Here is a 19006-nt window from a genome sequence, read left to right on the forward strand (position 1 = left end):
ACCCTGTCAGTCTTTCCATGATTCAATCCACATTTTTCAGTTTATGCTATTCCATAATGCCAAGAATTGTGAGCTACAAATTTGCCTGCAAATTTCTCAGTGTAGGATTTTTTCTCCTTCTTTCAAAACAGAATAAAACAAAACAAAAGGAAAAATTTCCCAGCTGTTTACAAGAGGAAAATATATGCTCTCTTTAAACTAACTGGAATGTCTTTAAATTCAGCAACTTAATTTTTAAATTTTACAAAATTCTTATCACTGATATAATCGGTTACATGTTATATTCTGAAAAGTTATAATAGTGCATTACAATGATATGCCAACCAGATGCTACGTATGTTAAGAAACCTCTCTCTTAACATGGGTATGCTATGAATTCAAATGGTTTAAACAATTATTTTAATATATTACAAAAATTCATACGTAACAAATGTTTTAAATTAAAATTTTATTTATTTGCATGCATTACTTTAACCATTTTGCTGATACATCATAACACTTTCCCCGCTCTCTTTCTAATGTTTTAGCTTTTTCAATCAAGGGGAGTATTTTCCAATATTTTATAGAGCACCACAAATAATGGGGCTCTACTACAAATATGGCATGCAGTACATCTGTAAGTATTTACATATTTGATTAATTAGCTAAGCATAGTTATCACTAATTAATTGTGGCAAGTTTAAAGATTATTGCACTGTTTGCAAATGAGAGAGTATTGCCATGGGGAATGAGTCACAACGGTAGCAGTGTATTGTAGAGAAGCATGTACTAGGCAGGTGAGCTGTAATTCTGCTTACCATAGTGATAATCAATAAACACTGGAGTGTCTTTAATATTCAAGTCATGGATTGAAAACATAGCATTTGGAGGCTTTTTAAATAGTACTGCTGCCTACATACAAAGGGTATGTCTACACTACCCTCCTAGTTGATCTAGGAGGGTAATGTAGGCATACCGCACTTGCAAATGAAGCCCGGGATTTGAATTTCCCGGGCTTCATTTGCCTAAGCGGGGAGCCGCCATTTTTAAAACCCCGCTGGTTCGAACCCCGTGCAGCGCGGCTACACGGGGCTCGAACTAGGTAGTTCGGACTAGGCTTCCTATTCCGAACTACCGGTACACCGGTAGTACCGGTAGTTCGGAATAGGAAGCCTAGTCCGAACTACCTAGTTCGAGCCCCGTGTAGCCGCGCTGCACGGGGTTCGAACCAGCGGGGTTTTAAAAATGGCGGCTCCCCGCTTAGGCAAATGAAGCCCGGGAAATTCAAATCCCGGGCTTCATTTGCAAGTGCGGTATGCCTACATTACCCCACTAGTTTGAACTAGCGGGGTAGTGTAGACATACCCAAATACATGTACCAAAAGTGAAATACAAGCCTTAATTTACAAAACTCAAGTGAGGAAAAGGCAAGCTCCCTCAAGAATAAGACCACAAAAATAAACACAGAATACATGTTCACTGTGTAGTTTGCAACAGACTTTTATCTAAAAACTAAGCACAGGTTGGACCTCCCAGGTCTGACACCCTCGGACCTGAGCCATCCCGGATTATGGAAGGTCAAGGCTCCCTTGCTGGCTGATCTGCTGACAGCTCCTCTCCATAGGGCTCCCAAGGTTTCAGCTCTCTGCCCTGCCACTGCCCTGCTAAAGCTAGCCTGGTGAGACTCCCACCCTGCTGCCCGCCAGCTGTGTTGGGAAATCCCAGGGATTCCCCAGCCAGAGCCACCACCAGCTCCGCTACCTCTGGTAGTTCATCAGGGTTTCCCAACCCCGGGCTGCTACCGGCCCCACTGCTGTGGCTTGGTCCTGCTGCCGCTGAGGATTTCCCAGGGTTCCCTGGCCACTGCCGGACCCGCTGCCAGGGGCTCTCTGGCTGCCTGTCCTCACTTACACTGGGGTTCCCCGACAGCGGGGAAGCTCATGGATGGCTCCTAGCCCTGCTGAAGCCAGGGTTCCCCTGCCTAGCTGCTGTTGGCCCACCCAAGACTCAGTAAACTCCATGTTCTCTTGGCTGGCTCCCGCTCCTGGGGCTCTTTGGTCTATCAATATCCATGCTGGACTACGGATATTGCCGGACCAGAGAGGCCCAGATTTGGGAGGTTCATCTTGTATAACACAGTAAGCAGGTGAGTGACAAGTGCTACTGAGTTTAACTCATGTTCCTTGGGGGGGGGGGGGGGTTACACTACAAAAGTTTTTATTTTTCCTAAAAATGTTCTAAAGAAACCTAAGTGAACAGCAGCTTTTCGGAGAACCCAGGGCAGTAACATTAATGCAAGAACTGTGCCATCTTCCCCATACAGAGACTCAGTTCTGACTTATCACACCTATTTTGTCACAGCCCTGGGACTCTTGAGAGCAAAGAATGCCCACACTAAACTGGTTATGCAATTAAAGGGCCAGAACTCTGTTCTGACAGAAGAAATAAAATTTTACTAATAGAACACCACTTTATCACTAATATTTTTGTTACCTCTCCTTCTCACACAGTACAAAAAACAATCCCAAGTATCATACTGTATGGCTACGTCTACATAGGCAAGATTTTGCACAAATACTCTTTAACACAAGAGTTTTTGCATTAGAGTATTTGAGTAAGAGAGCATCTACACCGGCATGTGCCTTTGCGCAAAAGATGTGCCAGTGTAGATGCTCTCTTGCGCAAGAAAGCTCTGATGGCCATTTTAAACATCAGGCTTTCTTGCGCAAGAAATTGATGTTGCCAGTCTACACTGGCCTCTTGTGCAAGAACAGTTGTGCAAGAGGTTTTATCCCTGAGCGTGAGCATCAGAGTATTTGCACAAGAAGCACTAATTTTATACATTAGAACATCAGTGTTCTTGCACAAGTACTCATTGCGCAAAATCTTGCCAATGTAGACGTAGCCTACGTGTTCAGATATCAGCAAGCAAAGACTTTAAATCACTATAGCAAGATCTGTGTCACTTCTTTTCTCACCACCCCGCTTTGTTTGTCTGATAGCTACTGTAAACGAGAAGTATTCATCACTACTGTGTCAATCCTTCCTTTCCTTTACAATATCTGTTTCTTCCATCCTTCCAAATATTCCTGCTTCATTTGCAAGGGGATTAAAAGATTAAATAAAAAGGAAGATGTAAGGTACTCCTTCAATACAACTGGATAATAGGAAGAACATGATGACACTCTTTTAGTATTTTTAATGCTCTTAATTACTACCTTTATTGCTAGCTTTCATAATATGTTTAAAACGTAAGACTGAAATTACACTTCACAATTTTTACATGCAGCCATTTCAGCTGCTAATTAAAATCAAATCCTGGAGTAATGCTACGCTGGTCAAGAATATTGAATTTTTATTTGCAAGCACCATGAGTAATTAGGGAGTCGTCATAAAAAATAGTATATGTAAAAGTATGCCTGTAACATGAACTATTACAAAAGACCAAAATAGCAGTTTTGAGGTGTCAAACAAATTTAAATCTTTCAAGTAAAGCCATAGAGATAGAGATGTACGATTTTGACCAATAAATTACATAGATTAAGGAAGGATAAAAATCTAACCCGTATTTTTATCCACCTACTAGATCATCTGCACTGGAACAAAAATTCCCTGTATTATAATGAATTATAATTAGCTCTCCAACTGAAAATATAATAGAATTGTGCTGACAAAAATGATTATCTTCTTTTTATGTGATGCTGGCTGTTAGGAGAGAGTAAATTTTTCATTATCCTCATGTCATTCTTCCCATCTCACAAATACATTATTTTTCAACTAGCACCATCTTGCTTAGTACTGTACAGAATACTAAACATGGAGAAGCAACGACTCCCACAATCCTTCATATCATATTATAAATTAACTACAGTTAAATATTGCTCACTTACCTTGGCTGCTATTCAAACAATTTAGGATTGGGAAGGAAGGATATGAGCAACAGAAGACTAAGATTTGGGTAAAATTTGGAGAGGAGTTCATACAGGCATTGATTATAGCCTCTTGCTACCCAATCCTGGGACTCAACATTAAATTATCGCTATCAGATGAACACCTCAAAAATTCTAAATAAAATGGGATGCCAAACTTACCTTTCACTAAGTGGCAAAGGGTGGACAAGAAAGCCCAATAACCTCAAATGAAGACTCCCCTGACTGAAACTTGAGAAAACATTCTCTTCTGAATTATTTTTGTTACTATTTTTATCTCATCCTTTTGTAATTCAGTAGAGACGTCTATATGAAGAGAAGTTGCAATTTAGAGGGTACCTGTATCCATTCTTCTCCCTACCAATTCACAATATTTTGAAATTACTATTTATACAATAGTAGCAAACATGTTACAGTAATCGATGTTGTAACCTCTATATAGGTTAGTGTAACAGGGAGCTCATAAGATAGTTCTAATGTTCCTGTTAAGTGAAAATTAAAAAGCTGCTTACATAATCTTATGGGAATGAAAAACGTTTTTAAATGTTTAATTATGATGATTTTCCCAGGTTTTGGGGCTATTCTAGGTTTTCAATGCCTGAAATATTTCAAAAACTGAATGTCTTTTCAAGTTTCAGTAAGCGATTACTTTAGTTCCAAAAACAGAAATTTAGAAATGAAGCTATACTTATAAAAGTTAGAGAACTGGAATTTTAGAAAAGTATTCAGCCCAAATCCTCATTGCAAGAAGTCAGATGAAAGGACTGACAAAAGATGCATCAAACGTAGATATTTCTGTATAGCTAATTTATTTATAAAGTTCTTTTACTGAGTCTGCAGGATTTATATGCCAATTTAAGAAGAACTACAGGTTGAACCACTTCAGTCCAGAACTCTCTGGTGTGGAAACATCTATTGTCTGACAAGCTTTTAGTTAATCAGATGTCCACTACTCATAGTGAAACAAAAGACAGGACTATGCAGCACTTTAAAGACTAACAAGCCATCTTGTTAGTCTTTAAAGTGCTGCATAGTCCTGTCTTCTGTTTCAGCAAGACCAGACTAACACGGCTACATCTCTATTACTATTCACAGGTATGTCCAAGTTTCCCATGGTCCCATAAAGTTTATTTATAGCCACCACTCCTGGCTCTCGGTGTTCTGTGCTGTTATGTAGGTCTAATTTACCCCTACATGTCTTCTAACAACCTGGGTCACAAGGGTGCCAGAATAGAGAGGTTCAACCTATGACAATACAGTTACTATTAACAGTCACTAAACCTAAACTGGTGTTTCCAGACTTATTAATTGGGACATCATAATTCTTTCAGTTTGTGTTCTTAAACTTTTCTTATCGCAGGACACAGTCATGGTCAAAATTACAATGAAGTAAATCACAGCTTTTTCAGTGATTAGGCAACACTCAACAAGACTACAAGATAATATAAATCACTCAATGCTACAAGTGATTTTCTTCTTAAACAATGTGCTCTTAGGTTATGTAAACAGCACAACAGTAACTAATCCTTATCCAAAGAACCTCATCTCTCTGCTCTGTTCTCAACTTTATAAATTTGATTGACTCTTAACCATCTGTTATCAGTTGAAAACAGGGAGATGAACATGCCACAACAGTGAATACTTTTAGAGAAAAAATTACAACCGATTAAAGAAAATTAAAGAGTTCCAGATGTCATATGCCTTAATCCCAATCACCAGATACCCTTGCAAACACCCGAAAACAAAGGTTTGCTGGTGTCCGAAGATGTATTTTGCAGCCCATAACATCCTCCTGGTAATATTCTCTCACCAGGTATTTTGCCTTTGGCTGAACTACACTTTTACCTATATGTGGAATTACCTAATTAAACTATCCTTTCCATTTCTGGGAAATTAGAATTTGAACATATTTTAAGTGCCTTAATCCCCAATTAAAACTTCTGGTTTTAAGTAATTCTATTTTTTCAAAATTTTAACGTAAGTTTCAAAACAATCTAAATGAAAGCATAACATTTCCAGTTTTGACTTATTCTAGCAACTACTCAGCAACAAATACACTCTACCCATTTCAGCCCATAAATTGGAAATAACAATAATGCAATAGCAACGAGTAGTCCTGTGGCACTTTAGAAACTAACAAATATATAGGATCATGAGCATTTGTGGGTAAAACCCACTTCGTCAGATGAGCTGGAGTGGAAATAACAGAATCTGAGGCATATATAACAGCAAAAGCAATTATCTGACAATTGTAGGACGTGTATTAATGAAGCTAATTAAGTAGGCTTGGATGTGTCACATTCATAGCTTTTCATGTGAAAATGCCAAATGTCAAAGGCAGAGGAAACTGCCTTTGTAATGAGTTAACCGGTTAATATCTTTATTCAAGCCCAGGTTGACAGTGTCAAAATTGTGAACCAATTCCAGTTCAGTAGTCCCTCTCTGTAATTGGGTGGTAAAATTAATATAATAGCTCTGCAATAATTGTAAATGAACTATTAGGAACAATCATCCTATATTAAATACCAAAAGAGGGAGCAAGGAGTGGTGAAGATAGGGCTAACTTTACACACACTAAGAAGGCTGCTATTATGGCATGTTTTATGTCAGTGTAAACTTGTTAGAACAAAATTAAGCCAAAGTGGTTCCTAAAGCGATTCCTTTTATTTTTGTTGCATGGAAAAATTGGCAAATATAACTTCTGAAAATTTTGTCAGACAAACCTTCCCTTCCAATGAGTTCATAGGGCAGATCAGTGCAGTATTTTTAAACTATAGAAATTCTCACCTGAAAAGAAGAGACTGTTTTTCTACCTCTTCATTGGTTTACAGGCAAGTGTATCAACTTAACAGATCTTAATTTCATTGGCCTGACCTCTGGCCAGCTAATATACGATGTGCTGGCAAACCCAGACCAGAGGCAGGAATATAATACTGTAATCAATTAACTGATAAGCAAAAGCTTATAGGTTAATAGTGTAGATTACATCCATCCTTCCCTCCCACCCTACCAGTAAATTTTTTAGCAGGCTAGCTAGCAGCCTGGCTCAGTCCTGGCTTGTGCTGGGTCCAGGACCTACCACCACTGTGGTTCTGCATTTAAAGTTTATTAGAGCCATGCGGGCAAGCAGCCCAGCTCAGTTCTGATTTGAACCAGGTTCAGGAGCTCAGCCCCACCTCTGGACAGAGGCTTTATGAGAGGCAGCAGCACAGGGCAATAGGCAGTTGGTCCACAAGGGGAGCTGGTTTTTAAACTGGCTTTAAACAGTGTTCAGTCATATTTAGAGACTTATTCTTCTCTTCCAGAAATCAATAAAAACACAAGGCAGAAGAGTTGTGTCAACATAGAACAAGGAAGATACAGCATTTAAATGCTGTTGGACTAGGAAAAGTGTAGACTAAAACAATGTCAAGTAATGAAAAAAACAATTACTACCTGCTCTGTGACTCAGGCAAACCAACAGATTTGCTGGGTCACTAGGCCAGAGGCAGGGTCTCGGGCAGAAGTGTTGGAGCAGCCAGCCCTAAGGACTACCCAGAGTGCGCTCCTTCCTCATCACCGTCCGGAGTGGCCACTGCCACTGCCACAATAGTGGTGGTCAGGAATTCTGGGCCCCTTTGGACCTCGGGGAAGTTGCCACTTTTGCTACCCCCATTGGCAGGTCTTCTGTGACTTCTTTTTCTTTGCATGATTGCACATGTCCATTCTACTTCAGGTCACTCAGAAATAATTCCATCTGGACAGGGATGATTCAGAGTCTCAATGATGGAATAACTAATTGTCCAAACTTGGCTTCATTTTGAAGAAATGGTTACTTACCCTTTGCAGTAAACAAAATTCTTTGAAACATGTTCGTATGGGTGCTCCATTCTTGGTGTCCTCGCAACCCCTGAACTTTGATTGGAGGATTTTGATCTTCGGCCCTGTCCAGTTATACAGCACTGCATAGGTGAACTGCCTTCAGTTTCTTCTTTATCCTCAAGCCATATATCAGAGAACGCAAGAGCACAGAGGAAGGGAGATGTGTTGTGAAGCACCCATACAGACAAACATCTCGAAGAATTAGAGTTATTGTGCAGGGTGAGTAAACATTTCTTCCTTTTCTACTAGTGTCCTTACAGATGATCCACTCTAGGTCTATGTCTAGACTACAGGGTTTTTTTGAAAAATGACCTTTTTTAAAAAAAAACTTCACTTGTGTCTCGACTGCCACCACGTTTTTTCAAAATTAAGTCAAAAGAACATGGTGTTTTTTCCCACAGCGGTAAACCTCATTTTATGAGGAAGAAAGTCTTCTTTCGAAAAAGCTCTTTCGAAACAAGGCGCTCTTGAATGCAAACCAGGCCTTTTTGAAAGAGAGCATCCAGACTGCCGTAAGTGAGTTCTTATCAGAGTTCTTATCAGAAGCCATAAGTGACAGAGTTATTTTAAAGGGTATCTGGCACGCCCACACCTTTTGCACTCAAAGTACTAGCGTGGGGAACAACCTTGACAGATAGCTATCAGGAATGCAGTTTTCACTGCATGGAAAAGTGAGCTGGTAGTCAGTGGTTTATATTGTGGTCATGGGTGGCATTTAAGAACCAGCCTGAGGCTTCAAAGTGAAGCAGAACACCTGACTGATGGAAAGAGATTTTCAAGCCTGTTGAGGAACTTCACTGTCACAGGGTGTGCAAAAACAGAATAAGCTTCTACTGCAGAATGGAAAGCCATGATGGCTGCCAGTTGAACTCTAATGGAGATCGGCAATAGCCCCAAGCTTTGTTACCACTGGTATATAGTTGAGTATTTCTGGCAACAAAGATGTTATTGATGGAATAGGTTTAAAGTCACACCAACAGACAAATATTGTCAACTTTTCATAGCAAGTGTAGTAAGTCTGATGTGCAATCACATTCTTTTTACTGCCTCTGACCAAGTTGTTTCTAATCCTATGAGCATTGACCACATATGCTTTAAGATGAACATTCGGAGGTTGGAGTGAAGGGTCTTCCTGGGAGATGAGATGAAAATCAGTGATCATGAAAAGTGTGATAACTGAGCACATGACCAGCAGTATTAGATAAGAAAAGCATATTTGTGTATGCTAGGTTAGAACTATCAGGAGAACTCTAGGTTTGTCTTTTAAAATTTTGGGTAAAACTTTGGCTATTAGAGGAGTCAGTGGGAATACGTACAGTAGATCCAATGACCAATGAAGATGAAAGACATCCCCCAGAAGTCAGTGACGGTCTCAGGAGCAAAACAGCATATCTTCAATTTACTGTTGCAAGCAAGTCTATTTGGAAGTCTATGCTGAAATCTATTTCTGACTGCTGGTCTCCAAAGAAATATGTGCTGAGTGTATCCTTTGTCACATTCTGAAGCCTTGGAAGACATGCTGCTGTGATGATGATCTATTAACTGTACTAAGACACTGCCACATATAGTAGAGGTTTCCCTTGCCCCATACCCCTGATATACAGTGTGGGAGTGGACGATATTTTTAAAATGTAGCCTTTTTACTCAGCAAATATACAGATGTAATCCCCAAAAGTATTCAGACTTATTTGCTGATAAGAATAAATTTACTGCTCTCTGATCCACCACCCTCGGGACCGGACCAATTCCTAATGAGGGAATTTGTTGGACTGGGGAGGTCCCCAGCTACCAGCCCGCCTCCTCCCCCGCCAACCCAGCCAGGCTTCCATGCTGCTGTGGCCTCAATTAGGGATGCAAGGAAGTGTAGGAAGCAGGAGCTGGTGCTGGGGGGAGCCAGCTTGAAAGCCAGTTTTCCCCAGCAGTGTCTTCGTGGTGAGGTGGGGCAGAGGCTAGCTCTGGGATGCTGCAGTTCTACCTTCACCTCCCATTCCCAGAATGCTGTGGCTCTGCATTATAAATGTAGTAAGAGCCTGCCAGGCTCCTGCTGTACCCCCAGCTCCTACTATATTTATATTGCAGAGCCACAGCGGAGTAGCAAGCACTCCCACCTTATCGACTAACCAAATAGTTGATGGAAATTCTATCAACTACTCGATGAGATGATTAACTGCAATTTAACATCCCTAACCCCAGCAGCCCAGGCTGCTGTGTCCCTGACCCCAATTCAGCCACCAGAGCTGTCACATCGTCAACCCCGCTACCTGGCCTGCCACGGCTCTGGATGCGCTACTAGAGCCCTGGTCTCAACCCCAGCCCTGCCACTGGGGTTTCCAGCTAGGACTCCCTGGTCCAGGAACAGCCAAGGTTCTGCCATAGACCACAGATGTTAACGGACCAGAGAGTTCCAGTTTTGGGAGGCCCAACCTTATAAAAAAGCCCAAATTTGGGACAGGGAAGACACAGTTATACTCTCTCCTTTACGGAACTGATGATTTATGGTTGGATTGCTATGATACTTTTTGGCCTCTTTCCCATCAAAAATCATTCTCTTTCATTTTCAAATCTCAGTTTGTTTGGTAGGACTCAATTGAATTGCTCCCACTGGCAACTACTCTCAAGCCTCTAGCTAGCTTTATCAGATTTTACAGTTAGTCAGGGAGTAGTATTTCTTTGAATACTGCTTCCTACCATAAAATTTTTTGACAATAGGTCTTAATCATACTGCCTCAGAACATCCATGACAGTGAAAATTTAAAAAGATGCTTAACAAGACAAAATATTTTAAAAAGAGCTGTATTTAAAAGAAAAATTTTCTAACTGATGAAAGTCAAGCAATACTCTTATTGAAATCAAAATATGCACATTTATACCATGATTCTTATACATTGGTCCATTTCCATGGAATTACAAAACACTTTTTGATAAAGGATCTCTCTCATTTAGATGTATTTATGGTATTCAACACCTTAAAATCCAAATATTGAATAATTATTAAAAGGCTTTACAAATCAGCAGAAAAACAATTTACCTGTATGCAAGTGCTAATGCCCAAGCACATGCAGCACAGTAAAGACTGTCTTGCACCTTTGCTTTCTGGTTGTCACCAAACGTTTTTGTGGGAAAGAGACCAGTAGTTGGACTTTGATAGAGTAACACCGTTGACTTGACTGCAAAGAAAAATACATCTTTTTAAGATTTCAGTTTCCTCTAAACCCAAATAAAGCTTATCAGGTGGAAGGAGAGGTTGTATATCTTGTGATCCTGATCTATAACAGAGAACCACACAATGGAAATAAAAACAAGCACGAAAAATTCAAAGATTAAAAAAAGGCAATTTTTCTACACGCATACACATCATGGCTTTTACCAAACTCCCCTATCACTAACATTCCGACAAATGTGTATTCATGGCAGCTTTTATGATTAAAAAATAGCTTATGGCTATATCACAGCCTATTTATATGAGACGGATCTGAATTCAAGGCCACTTTAATAGTTTGCATTTGCTTGCATGCCCACAACAATTTTTAAAATCATTTAAATAAAAAGTTTACAGTGTTTTGATTTGTGCCCAAGAGATTTCAGGGACAGACAGAGTTGAAAAAAAATCCCTTTTGTCCAGTGGAAACTATAATGGATTGTATAAGCAATTTGCTCGTGGCTATAGTTACTCCTTTTATTCTTATCACAAATGCTTCATTTTTTCCATATTTCTCTCTCACTTGCAACCTGATGAACTTAGTTCATATGTATCAGGAAAGCACTGAAAGAACACTCTAAAAAGTGAGTGCAAGTGGTGATGAGATCACTTTCTGAATTCTTTCCAAGGTAAGAGTGCTCAGTAACTACTATCCAGGAAGAAGTCCAGAAAAGAGAAATAGCAACCCATTTTAGTAAATAAAAGGAAACGGGAAGTGTAAAAGCTTAGCATCATACAAAAAATAAAAAAAACAACAAAACAAAACAAAAAAACCAAACAAACCTTACTAACATGTGAAATTACAAATTTCACCAAATAAGTGTTACACTGTGTAATAAAGCAGCACTCATCTCCCATGAACTCCCTTGTCTGGCTGAGTGTTTATGACCACACTCACTTAGTATGCCAGCCTTTCTGGCTATTTAGCCCTCCTTCACACGGTGTGCGCGCAAACTGGGCTGATCATAAATCCCTTCTGGGGTACACCTCTAGCATGGAGCAGCTCAGAGTCCCTCTGAGTCTACTTCTCCACTCTGGATGGAAGTGGTGCATTCAGAGCTCCCCCTCTTGGAGACAATTTCCTGAGCTTTATCTCAGTCCATCAGTCTCACCATAGGTCTCCCCATGGTGCTGCCACTCCCTCACCCAGTCAACACCTCTTCACATCTCTGAATTCACTGAGATGACTCTGGTCCTGAAGCCTCTTATAGGCCTTCCTGGCCTTTGATTGGCTGGTTTCTCCTGCAGCTGCTCTAGCTTCCTAGAGAACTTCTCTATGGTCCTTTTCTGGGACAGAGTCCTCCAACAGTGGTGTCCAGGGCCTGGTCTATCCCATCGCACACTGATATCCATAAAAGTAAAATTAAAGAATCTGCAGCTACTGAACTCATTTAAACTTTTCTGAGTACTCCAACACACACAAAATATGTAAATATTCTATTCAAGCATCAACAAGGGATTTAAGAAAAATAAAGTAATATCTAATATGTTTAAATGATTAATCCCACTGAATTGTGAAGATTCAAAAATCTTGTGAATAACTGAAAGTTTCAAAATTTGGTTTAATTTCTTTGATCATGGCACTTATAAAATAATTTATTCCTTAAGAAAATGTACTTTTCCAGAATGTGCAATCATGTATTCCGGCATCTATAAATTACTATCTTTCAGAAATTATCGAAATTGTAGATTCATTTTAATTTTGGATTTAAAACTTAGTACACTGCATAATATCCTTCGGTGACTTAGTATTATTTGACAAATCATTTTGCTAGCAGCAAAACAGTCAATATAGCTTATGCCAGAATGTATTGAATTCAACAATACATTTTCAGCTAAAACAGAAGACTGGCTGCAGCATACATAGAGCCTAAAGTACATGAATGGTAAATAGCACAGATTTGCCATTGCCAACTCTTAAAAGTAAATTGAACTGTCATCCACTCCATAGGAAAGAAAAAATGTAATGAACCTACAAAACAGTAATACGTAGATGAATCAAGCATGAACCAGAAAATTTTGTTTCAAGGTATATCATAAGGTTGAATATAGTATCATCTCTCCTTTTCAGGCTGACAACTTTTTTGTTTACTGTACTGTACCAATGAATGATTAAACTTAAAACTTCAAACAGTGAATTGCACAACCAAGACTTGATTATAAAAAACAAACGAGGAATTTTTATAGCTATTTCTTGATAACATTATACCTTTCTAAAGTGGATCACATATTTAACTAGAAAAAAAGAGATAAATAATTAAATTTACAAGACCCTGAAAAATGGATAATCAAAAGTACTTCAACATTTAAAAACTGACCTACGTCCCATATGTTATAAAAATACAATAAGGCCATTTGTATTAGTAAATATTGGCATCATTCTGTCCAGTACTACAACAAAACAGTTAGAGATGTACATAACTTGTATACTGAGATGCACAAAAATGGGATTCCTAAATCAAGGGAATATACCTGCCATAGCTGTCAGTTAACTAGCTCGCTTAAACTGGAACATAACTGCAGCTTGGCAAGCAGCATGAAGGACTAGCCCTGAGTATGCGGCTCGGGTTTCATATTTACATTAAAATAGATTTAAGAAACTATTTTAAGTTATTAGAACAGATTATTATTCAAAATGAATTCAACATTTAACAAAAACATAATATTATTGACTTCAAGTGAAAGTTCAAAACTGTGTTGTGCAGCGTGGATTGATTTAAACCAAAGTGATGTGTGGAGTAGGTTGATTTAAATCAGGATTAGAATTGGGATTTAAATCGCAATTTTAATCCTGATTTAAATCAGCTAGTAGGAAAACTTGATAAGTCAGCAATTTTCATCTTGTTTTGCATTTGTATTTTTGATTATTTTCCTAAAGAAAGGCTGATTTCTCACTAGTTGGCAACCATTAAAACATGTAGATTTGTCACTTAATATGGCCTTTATACTAAATTTCTTTTTACTACTCAGGAGGATAATCTATAGCTATACCCAATTCTTAATGCAACTATAAAGCCTAATTAACTTTATTCAGAAATTTTTACTTCGTTACAGAGATGAATTTCTCATTTACTAAATGCAGATTAATATTTTTATTCAAAATTAGGGATGTTAGAAATTGTTTATTTTAGTAATCATGTAACCGCAATAATTCTTAGAGGTTACTAAAATGTCCCCCTGCCACACGGCAGGGCTGGCAGTCAGTGTACTCCTGACTCCTGGCCCCACAACTGGAGAGCCCCCTACTACTACGCATTAATGCCTCTATATCTGGAGGCAGCAGGGTGGCAGCAGCCCTATCTGTGGGGACCCCTGAGCTCTCTAAAGATAGAGGCTGCTCTGGCACCCCATGGAGTAACCTCTGTGGCAAGCTCAGGGCCCCTCCGGACAAAGGCAGTAGTGCAGGTAGCAGGCAGGAACCGGTTTTTAAACCAGCACCCCACACAGACTGGCTCCCACCTGCAGCTCTGCACTGGTGTCTCTGTATCAGAGGCAATAGTGTAGGATGGCAAGCAGTTCCCCTGCATGTTCTTCATTTAAAAATCAGACCAGCAGATTGGGACTGAGCTAGCCTGCCGGTCCAAGTTTTAAATGCAAAGCATGCAGGGAGGTGGGTGTAGGGGGACCGTTAACAGAGGAGCAATTGCTTCTCAGTTAAACAGTTTACCAACTAGTTAACATCCCTAATGAAAATTCTAATTAAATTAAAAATGTATAAAATATTTAATATTTGTATCAGCTAAGTAAAATTTAACTGATGCTACAAAAATACCAAGAAATTTATCAAAAACACATTTTGCATTTAAAACTAATTCATTGAACTATGAACTATTATCTGTAGTTAGTAAACTGAAGTGACTGTTTTGGGAGAACACGTTCTTCAAGATTTTAGAACTATTAGATCTCAGTTTTCTTCACACACTGAAGAGGAAAAGAAGCTTTCCTGCTTTTTGAACTCCATACTGTGTTCTGATCTCTTAATGAACTAGTCATTGAAAAGAACTAGGGAAATGGCTAAGGACTTTGGCAGTTTTATTTTTTGCTATAGAAAAATCTATTTAAAAAACCCTGAATTCTCAAAGCTTTGCTTAGTACACGTAGTTTGAGTTCTCATTCAGTCCAAAAAAATCACTGATTACCACCAAGGAAAATTACAGAAGTGATATGATGCTATCTTAAAATGTGTCCCAAATGTTCCTCTCTTTACAGGCTGGTTCAATTTAATTTAACAATCATAAGAAATGTAGCTTTTTAAAAATAAAGAAAACAAATACATTACAGGCCACTAAGAAGAAACAACAACCTATCTTACTCTAGATGGTTTAAAACTATATATTGACCTGAACAACATATTTGACTTCTGCTGTATGTACTAATTTCACCTCCTAAAAAAATCAGGAGTTATTTTTAATGAAATCTTTAAACATTTCCAAGTTTTGCTGCCAATTTTTACACTGTTAGCTCAGAGCAAGAGAATGAAATAAGGCTAAAAAATGAATTCAGAATGCATGATACATCTAGTTTTAATTATTGTTTATTTTAACCCAAATACCATCAACCCAAATTTTGAAGCTTCTACTACTTTAGCAACATTTCTTTTTATAACATCAGAGGCAGCATCTGAGAAACACTATATACTGTGTTTTATGGTACTTACATATTCCTGTATCAGATTTTATCCTTATATTCACCCTTTTTTCAAGACTATAATACATACTGTACAAACTATGCTTTGTGAGGTACAATTTGAAAACTCATAATTTGCTGATCATTACTGTCCTGGTTGCCAAAGTGTGACAAAATTGTGTGTAGTTATAAAATTCTACTGTATGGCATTGCTGAAACATGTTCAAAATTTAGAACAGCAAGCACAAACCAGTTCCTCAGAGACAAAGGGTAGGGAGAAAACTGTATTTCCAGCGAAGAAAGAGCTTGGAGGGGAGGGGGTCCCATCCCCCACAGACATGCAGTGTCTTGAATCTAACTGGAGATGATTTTCTAAGAAAGGGGAACAAATGCCCCCAAAAGGTCTCTCCATCTCTTTCATAACATCGCAACACTTCAAGGATAAAGGAAACATCATTAGACTGGGGAGAGACGACCCTGTCAGAAATTAATTCAACCAGTAAAACTGCTAAAATATGTGGTGAAAGAATTTTGCTTTGAAAGACCTGACTTGTTAACTTAGGTGTTATGTGCATTTTACCTTTTACTTTTTGTAAACAATTCTGATATTTATGCCCCATCACTTGTAATCACAGTTAATAATTTTGTTTTTTATTTTTTTTTCATAAATTTGTATAAATAGATATTTTGGAGAGAAAGATACAGGACATTTAAATTAATTCCAAATGAAGAATTTGTGAAACTCCATTTGAGATCACAGGATGTATGCCTATCATTTTCTATTAATAAAATAACAGACTATACATGAGCTTGTATTGTCCAGGACGGGACTGGGCTGAACAAAATGTACATTTTGGGAGTGAAGTCGAGGACTTAGAATATGATGGTGTTGCTCTGCAGTGTAATTCAAGGGTGTCTGGCTGTAGCATTTTTGCAGTACAGCTAGGAGTAATATGCATGCTTGAAGCTGTGTATGAGCAGGTGAGGAGTGGTTGCTCTCTTGGCAAAGAAGTGAAAAAGAAATGAGAGGACACAGATGTTCAACAGTCCAGAATATACCCTGGCCAATGTTACAATTTTTATGTATTCACTCATTATGCAGGTAACAGGGCCTGGCCTGACAGAAGTTACAAATATATACTGACCCTTCATTAAGCTAAATGACTAGCCTGTGAGCTAATATCAATTCAGTGAGGTGATTCGTAACTTAACCATAACAACAGAATCCAGATACCTCTCCCACAGCTGCAATGGCTCTGCACAATTTCCATAAATATCTGTAGAAAGAGATATTTTGGAGAGAAAGATACAGGACATCTAAATTAATTCACTATACTTTTTTCATATAGATATTAATTTTATGGAAGTGGAGGAATTAACAAGTTGCGTTTCAAATATTTTTTTAATTAATACAGAAAGAGTTCCCTTTGCTTACCAATTCTGTAATAATGATCCAATTTATCCAACAGACTTTCTCCCTCTGGTCTTGGAAGGTTAATGCTTTTAAGTGGTTCATAAACAGAGCCTAAAGAAAGAAATCACAAAATCTTAATTAAAACACAGTAATCAACATCAAAATTATTTCCATAAATTGTTATAGGAATATTATTTAAAAATACTCATGCTTTTTTTCTGCACAAATTTTTATGATACAAACACAACACTTTGGTCAGTTTCAACTGATTTACAATTTTTATTTTATTTTTATTATAATCCAGTTGATTTTACATGATTGTCCAATACTGAACCCATTAGATAGAGATGTAAAAACCTGTTCTATTGGGTAACCAGTTAAATATTATGTTTAATCAGTTAACTGATTAAAAAGGGGGAGAAGAAGGGTGTGCTCCAATCCTATTGGGCTAGAAGGGCCCTCTGCCTGCCAAGGCCTGGCTGGAGCGTTCTCCTTCTCCCTTCTGCCGCAAGCTGGGGCTTATCTAACCCAACTGGAGCAGCCCTTGACTTCAGGAAACCCAGATTCCCCATGAAGAGGCTGCTTCAGCATCCACTTTCTGAATGCCAACAGCAGGCGTGGGCAATAATTTCTTCCCAGAAGCCATTTCAAAAATTGTTGAAGTAGCGCGGAGCATAAACAGGAAGGGGCGGGGCTACCCCACCCCCCAGACCATGATTGGTCTGGGGGTGGGAGAGCCCCTATGCCCCCCTTCCCACTAGGCACCCATGCCCTGGAAGAGGTTTGCCATGCTTCCCCATCCTCAGGCCAATCAGGGCCTGGGGAGCACCCAAAGCCTCCTCCCGCCCTGCGAGGGGCCTGTGGCACTCTGAAGTGCCACAGGCTATTCGCAGGGCCAGAGCAGAGAGAAGGAAGGAAGCTTCATGCAGCTTCTCCCCTTCCCTCCCCCCCCCCCGCCCCGTCCCCAGGGCCTGATTGGCCTGAGAATGGGGACCGTGTCAAGCCTCCTCCACTCCCACCCCTGGCTCCTGCGAGCAGAATGAGGTTCTTGTGAGCAGCGTGTGCTGCTCGCAGGGCAGGAGAAGGCTTTGCATGCTTTCAACCCAAGCAAATTAAGGCCTGGGGGCAGGGGAGTGCCCGAAGCCTTCTCCCCTCTGCCCCAAGGTGGGAGGAGGCTTCGCTCACACCCCCACTCCCAGCCAATTAAGGCCTGGAGGCAGGGGAGCAGCAAGGCCTCCGTGGGCTGAATCCAGCCTGCAGAGACCCTTTTGCCCACGCCTGGCCTACAGGGTAAGAGACACCATTAAATTATTAGAAATCTGAACTTGTGAGATTTGAGCTGCATAATTCCATTCTGGAAAAGCCTTCAGCTGTTCTATTTCTTTGGGTGCTACACAATTTTAACCCAGGCAGTTAGAAGAGGTGATGAAAGGACAAGAAACCCATATATTCTAGGAGGTTTTCTTCAGAACTAGTTTACCTACATGTTCAACACAAGCTTCAGTATTAAATGAAAACCATTTTAAAAAGAAATTGCACACCAATGTAACTTTGCACATTAACACAATTACACTGCTTCAGGAGTGACCATTTCATAAGCTCAGGCACTGAAGTGTCTTCCTTCTAAAGAGAGCTAGAATTAATGTATTCTTGTTATTTATGGAAGCACCATATGCTTAAAATACCAGTAGACCATGAACACCCAATAATTTACTTATGCTTCCATTTAGTTTTAAAGTTAAAAGTTCTTCAGTAAAGCTTCTGTGTAGACCAAGTGGTTATGAGGTTAAAACCATAAAATCTATACATGGCATATTTTCCATTTAATAAATAACTGAGGACTTACTGAGATTAACTAGTATGCATTTATGGAACTGGGGGCATGTATCGAAAATGGAGGATGTTCTACTCAAAAAACACTTCGATGCTACCAACTGAAGGTGCTGCGTCAGAAAATAAATTCACCTTATCCTGATTGAAACCACCATAATTTAATTT

At 39.2% G+C, this 19006-nt stretch overlaps 1 protein-coding gene across 9 annotated transcripts in view; it reads right to left on the reverse strand.

Moving 5' to 3' along the window:
- The window catches only part of PHKB (phosphorylase kinase regulatory subunit beta), a 238260-nt gene that overhangs the window by 181659 nt on the left and 37595 nt on the right, over window positions 1-19006 (reverse strand). For 8 of the 9 annotated variants that reach the window (XM_006121183.5, XM_089781466.1, XM_006121180.5 and 5 more), the window contains 2 exons: window positions 17030-17119; window positions 10798-10936 (listed from right to left, as the gene is read on the reverse strand). In XM_006121183.5, the coding sequence (XP_006121245.1) occupies window positions 10798-10936; window positions 17030-17119 (229 nt within the window). Of the gene's footprint in view, window positions 1-4070; window positions 4213-10797; window positions 10937-17029; window positions 17120-19006 lie in introns of those variants that run through there. The other variant, XM_075940202.1, reaches the window with a different exon arrangement.

The sequence above is a fragment of the Pelodiscus sinensis genome, chromosome 12, assembly GCF_052426305.1.
Source record: "Pelodiscus sinensis isolate ZL-2025 chromosome 12, ASM5242630v1, whole genome shotgun sequence".
Lineage (NCBI taxonomy): Eukaryota > Metazoa > Chordata > Testudines > Trionychidae > Pelodiscus > Pelodiscus sinensis.